The sequence below is a fragment of the Sinocyclocheilus rhinocerous genome, unplaced genomic scaffold (genome assembly GCF_001515625.1).
Source record: "Sinocyclocheilus rhinocerous isolate Xijiao unplaced genomic scaffold, SAMN03320098_v1.1 scaffold1195, whole genome shotgun sequence".
Lineage (NCBI taxonomy): Eukaryota > Metazoa > Chordata > Actinopteri > Cypriniformes > Cyprinidae > Sinocyclocheilus > Sinocyclocheilus rhinocerous.
In genome coordinates this window covers 45614-55730 of record NW_015644626.1, presented here as the reverse complement: position 1 = coordinate 55730, position 10117 = coordinate 45614, and the positions used below count along the sequence as shown (strand labels likewise).

The 10117-nt window shown below is 33.9% G+C and overlaps 2 protein-coding genes across 5 annotated transcripts in view; both read right to left on the bottom strand.

Annotated features, from left to right (window-relative positions):
• Positions 1-3796, bottom strand: part of LOC107758559 (transmembrane protein 179-like) — a 10851-nt gene extending 7055 nt beyond the window's left edge. The window contains exon 1 of the mRNA XM_016576326.1: positions 3564-3796. Within this exon, the coding sequence (XP_016431812.1) occupies positions 3564-3633 (70 nt within the window). The 5' untranslated portion in view covers positions 3634-3796. The remainder of the gene's footprint in view (positions 1-3563) is intronic.
• Positions 3797-8608: 4812 nt separating this feature from the next.
• LOC107758558 (protein ELYS-like) overlaps positions 8609-10117 on the bottom strand; it is a 7442-nt gene continuing 5933 nt past the window's right edge. For 3 of the 4 annotated variants that reach the window (XR_001642039.1, XR_001642040.1, XR_001642041.1), the window contains exons 7-10: positions 9940-9983; positions 9713-9839; positions 9283-9607; positions 8609-8735 (exon numbers count right to left, since the gene is read on the bottom strand). Coding sequence is in view for 1 of the 4 variants with exons in the window: in XM_016576324.1 (XP_016431810.1) it covers positions 9740-9839; positions 9940-9983 (144 nt within the window). In the remaining 3 variants the exon portion in view is untranslated. Of the gene's footprint in view, positions 8736-9253; positions 9608-9712; positions 9840-9939; positions 9984-10117 lie in introns of those variants that run through there. The other variant, XM_016576324.1, reaches the window with a different exon arrangement.

Genomic DNA, 10117 nt, shown 5'->3' with positions numbered 1-10117 from the left:
GTAACATTTATAATAAATACATTTCTGCCAACACATAGGCTATTTGTACAGTGTTAATAACTTCAAGTTAAATTACTATGGTGCTGAATTGACAAGCCTATTGGCGTTTTCCAATATACCTCATTGTCGTGACTGTTTACAGCCATCATCACTAGAACCTTTAATGTTCTCATATCACACGACTGTATACCAATTCTGTGTCACATCTGAATGGATCAAGCGACTTGCGCTGTTTATCACTTATAAATCGTGGCAGAAGCGCGGCGCACGTTCGTCAGTGCTGTGCGGGTGACTGATCACGCTCTGCTTTGACGCGCGGCTGGCGGATGCACCGGGTAGCGCTGCTTCACACCTTCAGAGTATTTGCTTTATGCGGTTTCGCATGCGCTGTCATTTAAAAACAGCGCCTAATATCGGGCAGGTCTCCCTCGTTTCGGCGATCGGCCCACTACTTGAATGGAATGTTCAAGTTCAAGTCTGCTTTATTGTCAATTCTTCCACATGTACAGCACATACATACAGAAAATTGAAATTGCGTTACTCTCAGACCCTTGGTGCATACAGATAGCACTAACAGTAGAACATAAAATACAGATAGATACGGATTAAATATAAAATAAAACTATACAAATATACAAATAAGCTCATGTAAAAAAAATAAATAAAGCAGCACAAGGCACATGGCAGATAGAGTGCAACTGTCGTCCCTCCTCCTTTTTATCCTTCCGGAGCTCCTCCGTGAGACTCGAGATCGGTGAGTGGCGCAGGTGTCGCGCATTAGCAATTACTTCACCGGCCTCGCTCCGTTCCCACGGCTCTCGGCCGTATATATATATATATATATAAAGAAAAAAAAAATATATATATATATATATAACGTTTTAAATTAACTATTAAATGCACTATTAAATAACATTATTAATCCTATAAAGATCAATTGTCAAAAGACCAGTGTAAACTGAAAATACCAACATGTGATGGACAGCTGATAACGCTTCATCCATTGAAAAAGTCCACCCCCTCTTGTTCTCTCAAAACAAAATCCACTGAAATATTTGTTACGAACTGTTTTCGCTTGTAACCGGTGTTTGATCTGTGCATATTTCTCTCCTGATTCAGACAAGACAACTTTTTCACTGGAAGAAGCGATATTATGACTTGAGGACTCATATTTTAGCCAAAAAAGCAACAGTTTGATTTTCCTTTATCAAATCCATCTTAATGATGGATATGTTTCTTACAAACACACAGCTTTTCACTTTACAAGATGTCAATTGGTGGATTGTAGTCATGTGGATTCCTTGTGGATTATTGTGATGTCTTTATCAGGTGTTTGGACTCTCATTCTGACGGCACCCATTCACTGCAGAGGATCCATTAGTGAGCAATGATGTAATGCTAAATTTCTCAAAATCTCTTCAGATGGAGAAACAAATTCACCTACCTAAGGAGGAGTTAATTTTCGATACATTTTTGGCTGAACTATTCCTTTAAAATAAAAATTTAAACACTGTGCTATGTGAATACATGTGTTTAAAAAAATGGGGTCTTTCCTGTTATGCAGTATCATTTGAGGTATAAAAAATGAATATGAGTGTAAATTCAAGGAAGTATTTCCAGGAAAGAAGCTCAGGCACTTATAACTTTAAGTTATCTGCATAACAGGTTTACATGAGGGGGTGCGTCCAGCTTGAAGTTATTCAGCTAAACCCACACAACGTCACAGAATTTATCAAATCCACTGATAATACTTACTCATGTTTGTTGATGCCCCTCTAAAAAAATATGATGCCTCCTAGATGATGAAAGGACTGGCTTTTGTTAGTTATAGAGACAGAATGGATAACAGTGTTGAATAATGGGATGAAAAGTGATATTGGTGACATAAGAAAACCCTTATGATTCAGTTAAAACAGCTTTCAAAAGAAAACATTTTGGTCTGAAATAATTTGAAAACCTATTTTATTTCCAAATATGCTTCCAGTCTTTTTTTTAATTATTATTAAAAGTAGGCAAAATGGCAATGACCATGACTCAAAGATGAAAATGTATTAAATGAATGTTATATTATTAATAATAATATTTTATCCAAGACAGGAAAATGTACTGCATAACAGTACATACTGTACATAAAGCTTTCTAAAGTGCGGAAGGAAATCCATTGAGCTGCTTGCTCAGCGTTTAGGAGTCATTCAGCACTACATACTGTACACGCTTCAGCTATTTTCTACGAAGTGGTTTTGTGAGGCGCAGAACAGCCAAGAAACCATTCTTGCGGAACGGCAACAAGCCGAGGAAATTACAGTATGTGGGTCCATTTACCTTTGAGTATAGCAACCAGTGCCAGAAAGTCCATTGAAGCAATGAGTGCACATTTGAAACGGTTGGTTATAAAGATGCCTTCTGTAAAGCAGCCACTGTCATGACCTGTACAGCTGTGCATCATAACATAACCGATATCGTGTTAGATCACTTGGACAGAACAAGACGAGATCATATTTTAAATATTTTTTTTATACATAATAATAGCAAAACATGAAAATCTTGAGTTTTCAAATACCTTGCCTTAAAAAAAGCATTGAACAGCAGATTCGTCATTAAAAAAAAAAAGTTACAATTTTTTTAACGTAACATTTGCAAGTCTAAGCATAGAATCTCTGTTTATAATTGTAACATTGTGTGTTTGTGTGTGTGTACACATTTTGTTTTACGTTTTGTACATGAATTTATTGTGATCTACTACTTAATAACTACCTTTTAACTAATTTATAATATGCTGATGATTACAACTCGCCATGTTACAACACTCACTTTGTCTTCCATTTATGCAAAATGCATTTTTGTTTTCTTTTAAGCTCATTTGGTTCGTTTACTCATTTTTCCTCGACGTCCTCGATGTGAAGTTGGTCCGTGATCCATCTGATTAATGGTCACTTTAAAGCAGCCTTTTGCAAATTTTGTACACAGAAAAAGTTACATAGTGCTGCTTTAAGAGATGCTCTCTGGCCTAAGAATTCACCCTTCACAGCCTGAACACAAAAAAGCATAAAATTCAATTAAATTCAAGTACATTACATTACATAAAATTATGTGGATAGAATGAGAGAATCAATATCCTTGTGCATGCAGTAATAGGATAAAAGCAGCTGATTAAGGCTATAATTAAATGTCTATGACAGAGGTTTTTCGCCATTCTCATTTGTCACAACAGAAAATAGGCCAGTTGGAAGAAAAAAGGTTATACATTATTTGGCATAACCTTCATACTGAATATGTATTCACTTAACAGTTCCAAGAAGAACAAATATCATAGTCCTCGAATAAATGAGATACACGTGCTGGCTTAGCCACAATTAATGATGGAACCATTGTATGGTCACTGAAATACTGATAAGTCATATACTGTATAAAAAATGCCCCTTTGTGGACTGATTATGTAGAATAAAATATTGACTTTTACAGAAACTGAGAGCATGTTAGAAGCTGCATAATAACCACAGAGCATGATATATTAATTGCATTAAATAAGATGAGATTGTGAAACTGATTAGTAAAACTCTCACCAACTTTCACTGTTTGTACAGCAGCAAACCATTTAGACCAAGTTCTTGTGAAAAGCCTCCATGTGTCCATTTTTAGCAGTCTAAATTACAAGGGGGCGGCTTTTAGAAATCAATTGATGGTGCTGAAAGGATTATGCAACGCACACCTGCAATGCAAAAATCAGCTCACTTTCCTGTTGCAATACTGCCGCCGTGTGGTCAGAAGTCTAGGCTGTATTCTATATATTCATTTAAACAAATCATAGGTAAATATGCATGTCATACCTGTTTGACCTCTCGTTTTTCCACTCTTGGATTTAAGAAGCTTCCAAGGCCATGCGGTTGGGGACGTCGTGGGACGGGCGATGTCCGTTTTTCTGTAGAGGAAGGTAAGAGGATTGGTTATTAAATCAGTGGATTGATTTATCCACATGGACCAGAGAATATCAAGGACAAGGAGTACCACTTGAAAATAAAAGTGGGAATGTACTGTCAATTAAAAAACTTAATTTAAAAGTTAAATTAAAAAAAGACTGACAAAAATATATATTTAAAACTATTTTATTATTATTATTATTATTATTATTATTATTCAATGTAACAGTAAAGTAACAGATTTAATGAATCCCTTTTCATTTGTTTTTATTCCTCTTTTGTAAGTCACTTTGGATAAAAGTGTCTGCTAAATGCATAAATGTAAATGTTCAAACTGACAAATAATCAAATATTTAAAACGTTTTATACAATCCATGTTTTAAAATGTAGTTAAATGTAAAAGCAAAATAATAAATCAATCAGTCTCTTATCAAATTGACAAATACACAGACAAGGGTTTATTTAATACTTAAAATGTTAGTTAAATGGAAGAACAAAATGTTGCTTTAAAGCAGCACTATGTAACCGCTCTAGCGGTTAGTAAACAGAACTGCACACATCCCGCGGAAGAACATTCCAACCGGAGCTACTTCTCTAAGTTTATGTCTATGGCGATTCACGCAGGTATGTGTTACTCCGCAGCGGTGACGACCCGACCAGGCTACAATAGTCCAAATATAAGTACTTATTATAAGTGTACCGTAGTGATTCGGAATAAGACAAAAACGCGTTTTGGAAGATGAATTCATGATGTACTCGCTCATTATACACATGTTGCAAAATTTGAACACAGAAAAAGTTACATAGTGCTGCTTTAATAACGATTCATTTTATATATTAAGTTTAAATGCAACTTGTTTTGAAAAGCATCAGCCTATTCCTTTTCTTAAAACATTTGTTAGTTGAATTAAAAGCATTGGAAAGTTGGACAACTAATAGCAACCATTGTTTATTGATTGTTACATTTGCCTACATTTTGAAACATTAATTATATGAACAGTTTACGTAATTCTATTTATTGGTCAATCTTTACACTTTCTTTTTTATTATTTATTTATTTTATTTATATTTATATTATTTTTCTCATCACAATAGCATTGAATGTTCCACTAAAAATTGACAACTAAAAGTATCTAAATACTTTTTGTCTTTTTTTTTTTCTCAACAGTGTGAGCTATCAATCTTATTGTAAATATTATAAGGTTTGATACTCTGTAGGCCACAGTACATGTCTTACCTCGTGTGACAGGAGAGACCTGCTCTAAAGCAGTAAGCAGCCCAGTTATTATCAATAATACATGACCATGTATTATTCATAATAAATGGTCATGTTTTATGAATACCTTTATGAATGCCATTTTATGAATAAGAATATCACAATTAAGAACATTTTAAGAATACTAGCAATGAATGAGTAAATAAATAAATAAGCATTTCATGAAACCTGGTGTTCATATTGAATAAACAAATTAATAAATTAAATCAACTAACCAATTAATCAATCCAAATCACATTTGTTAATGCTGCAATAAATGTTGCAATTCATTTTAATTAATTCTATTTTTCGGGATATTTCAGAAACACTACTAAAACTGATGTTCATATTAAATTAACAAACTAACAAATTAATATTTTTATAACTCAATCCAAATCACATTTATTGATGCTGCAGAATTTTATGAATACTATTCATAATATATATTTATAACAATATCATATTTTCTTTATATCATCACATACAAATATCATATTTTAGGAATACAATCAGTCAGTCACTCAACCAAACAATCAATCAATAAATGAAACATTTTAACAGAAATAAATAAATACATAACTAATTTTTTATGCACCTGATCCAATTCGCATTATTGATGCTGCAATACATGATCATATTTTTATGAGTACATTTGTTTTTTTTTTGTTTTTTTTTTATAACAATATATAAGGTATGCCATCAATGCATACTGTATTCAAAATCTGAGGGGTTAGATGGGAAGTTGGCAATCTAAACCTCAAACAAAAATCTGCAATATGGTCAATAAGACTTCACTCACCCTTAAAGGCTTCAGCTGCAGAAAGCTGGATGTTCCTGATGCCTCAGAATCCAGCAGACGAAGAAACTCAGTTTTTTGGCTCACAGGGTGAAATGATCCACTCTTCAGCCTCAGTCAGATTCTTGGGCTTGATGCTAACAGCATCCTCCACTGTTTTACAGTAAGTAAATTTCTCTGTGAAAAAAAGTGTGATCAGTGTCATCCCACATACTTAGTGTAAGCACATGTAGTAAACAATCCTAAAGGACAACTGTGTTGCTTAAAGGTTGTTCTTTACTGTAGCTGTTTTACTATATATGTTTTTTCAGTATTAAGCATCAGCATAGTTTGTCTCAGATAGAAGAGGAAGAATAAAATAACTAAAGACAAATAACTGGTACCACTTTACAATAAGGTCTTTTCTCATGGGAAAAAAATCTCAGATTCTGGAAATCTAAAAAATAAAATAAATAAAAAATCAATTTAGCGCTCAATTTAACCTCACTGCTGTCAAAGGGGAAACGATTCAGATGTTATCTCTTCTGTGATTAACCTGTCCTGTGGGACGAGACTTCCTCTTTAACTAGATTCTAAATTACGAGGAAAAACTCAACTGATTAGAAAACTACCAGTCATAAATGTTATTGACTCACCATGATTGGGTGATAAAAAGTTATGACTCTCCGCCGGGATCTCGGGAATTGAGCACACTGACTGATTGTCCTCATTACTGTAGCAGTTAGGGTGAAGGTTAAGTGTGCTCAAGAGCCTAAAACAGCAAAATAACACATCAACATCAGTGTGGAATCACTTTACAGTAACATTTGCAAACCCTCCAGCCAGTACTATAAAACATACAAAACAGAATTTTCAAACCAAAACCAAATGACAAAATCATCCCAAAATTACCTGAATGACAATTCTAGTAACATGAAATCATCCCAACATAACAGAACGGCAAAATTAATGTCTATCATGATTTTATGACCATTTTAACTGTAATGTAAAACGACCTAGTGTTTACATTCATGTGCCACATGTTTCTAGCCAGTGATGAGCATTTCATTAAAGTAAATGTTCATATTTGTTTATAAACCCATCTGTCCAGGTTCTATAAAACGCTGATTTTCAGAGAGTTTGATGTGAGATGAATAGTGGCTCACCTCCTCTCTGCATGTGTAGCTTCTACTGCGTCGCCCTCAGCAGAGTGTGAGATGATTCCAGATACCACACTAGGTAAGATCTTCTCTATAACTATATAAAAGAGGTGTTATTAATGTTGAGCATATCACAACAGTATGGAAGCTTTATTCTGCATCACAAGATATAACTTAGAATTGCAAGATGTAAACTCACATCTACTCGATTCGGTGTAGACTCAGTTGTGAGAAGAAAAGTCGGAATTGTGAGATGCAGAGGATCCCCAAGTCCAGGTGTGAAAAACTTGTTGCATCAAAAAGACTCATGGCTGTATTAGATCAAGAGGGTGCTTCTACTAAATACTGAGCATTTTTCAGTTTTTCTTTTTTAATAAATTTGCAAAAATGTCAACAATTCTGTGTTTTTCTGTCAATATGGGGTGCTGTGTGTACATTAATGAGGAAAAAAAATTAACTTAAATGATTTTAGCAAATGGCTGCAATATAACAAAGAGTGAAAAATTTAAGGGGGTCTGAATACTTTCCGTACCCACTGTAACTTTAGAATTGCAAGATGTAAACTCACAACTACTAGATACTGTGTAAACTCAGTTGTGAGAAGAAAAGTCGGAATTGTGAGATATGAACTCAATTGTGAGGAAAAAAAGAATGCAAAAGACCTTTTTTCACCATTGCGAGTTGTAAATTGAGAGAAAAAAAATCTGAATTGTGAGATGTAACAAAAAAAATGTGAGGAAAAAAATTGCTTGGAAAAAAGTATTGCAAATTGCAAGGTTAACTCAGAATTGTAAGAAAAAAAAAGAATTGCGTGATGTAAAGAATTGTGAGACAAAGTTGTAATTGTGAGATGTAAACTCAGAACTGCAAGAAAAAAAGTCAAGATCACATTATATAAACTCAGAATTGTGAGGAAAAAGTCATAATTGTAAGATGTAAACTCAGAATTGCAAGAAAAAAGTTATGATTGTGTGATGTACACTCAGAATTTAGAGGGGAAAAAATCAGAATTGCGTGATGTAAACTCAGAATTAAGAGAAAAATTAAGAACTGCATAAGGTAAACTCAGAATTGTGAGAACGAGGTATAAGAATTGCGAGATGTAAACTCGGAATTTAGAGAAAAAATAAGAATTGTGTAATGTAAACTCAGAATTGCGAGAAAAAAATGAGAATTGCGAGACGTAAACTCAGAATTTAGAGAAAAATAAGAATTCTGCAAACTCAGAATTGCGAGAGAAAAATGAGAATTGCGAGATGTAAACTCAGAATTTAGAGAAAAATAAGAATTCTGTAAACTCAGAATTGTGAGAAAAAAAAAATGAGAATTGCGAGATGTAAACTCAGAATTTAGAGAAAAATAAGAATTCTGTAAACTCAGAATTGTGAGAAAAAAAAAATGAGAATTGCGAGATGTAAACTCAGAATTTAGAGAAAAATAAGAATTCTGTAAACTCAGAATTGTGAGAAAAAAAAATGAGAATTGCGAGATGTAAACTCAGAATTTAGAGAAAAATACGAATTCTGCAAACTCAGAATTGCGAGAAAAAGTAATGACATAAGGCCTGGGATGAGAGTTGTGCTCTATTCACACTGTTCTCCATGTACTTTGGCAGCAGCAGCACCACTCTAAAAAGCAGAAAATAAACAACAGTAAATCCAATCATCTTTTACAAACAGCATAATACTGTTCAAAAGTTGTATTATTATTTTTAAGAAATTAATATTTTTATTCAGCAAGGATGCATTAAACTGATAAAAGGTGATAGTAAAGGCATGCATAGTAATATAAGATTTCTATTTCATTTTTATAATTTTATATAAAAATTTGAATTTAAATTATAAACTATATAAATATTTATGAATTTTAATAATAATTTATAAATTATTATTTATAATAATAATAATAATAATAAATGCTGCTTGAGCAGCAAATCAGTATATTATAATGAAGGATTCTGATTCTGATTCTGAAGGATCATGTGACACTGAAGACTGGAGTAATAGCTGCTGAAAATTCAGCTTTGCCATGTCAAATGAAACATTACAAAAATATTTGTAAAAATTGACTGCGCACTTTTGAATGATACTGTATCTCTACTTCTAAACCTGGATGAATGAATGGATGGATGGATGGATGGATGGATGGATCCTAAAAGGTGAGTCTGTTTCTTACCTTCTTTTCTTTGGTAGTGGACATATCTCAGAAATAGTCTGCCTGAGGATCTTAACTAAATCTCCTGGAGTCAACAGCCATGCAGACAGTGGACGGGGAGTTTGTCATTCATGTCCATCACCCACACAATCAAATCACATAGTTTATATAGAACGTGAGGACTATATAATTTCAGCTAACATGTATGTTTGAGATGAACGCAGCTGTACAGTAGTTTACCTGCTTCAGTTCTTACTGGCTGTTGACCTGCTGTTTCTTGCATTAGCATTTGTAACTCATTGGACTCCATATTTTTGCTTTCTATCAGCTGGAGATGAGCCATACCCTGCCACAAAAAAAATAAATAAATGGATGACAAAGAACAAATTTGTTTATACCATCATTTCACCAATTATGCCAGGGAGAAAATCATTACAGCATCTAGAATCACCTCGCATAGAGAGGCCAACATATTTCTTCAAATCCCACGATTCTCATAGACATGAATGAAGTGTTTGAACAGGTGAACATCTTCAGTTTGGAGTCCTCTAATCAGAGCCCAGGCCTCAGATATACATCTGAAACATAACAAACCATAATTATAACTGTATACTCCAATGTGGGCCAGTTACAAAAACACCCAAAGAACTTAGAGTCCTAAGAATGATTGTGATTTACTTGTTGTGTATTAACACATCCACACGGAGATTGATGTCATGTACCCTAAAAGAGCAATTTCGGGTGCGTCTTTTTAAAGACGAAGTTGCGTGGCAAACTTGACGTTACGTCTTTGTACAGATCTTGCTATAGTCTTGCTATAGACAACGTATCACCCGGGCATTTCTGGATGCGGTCG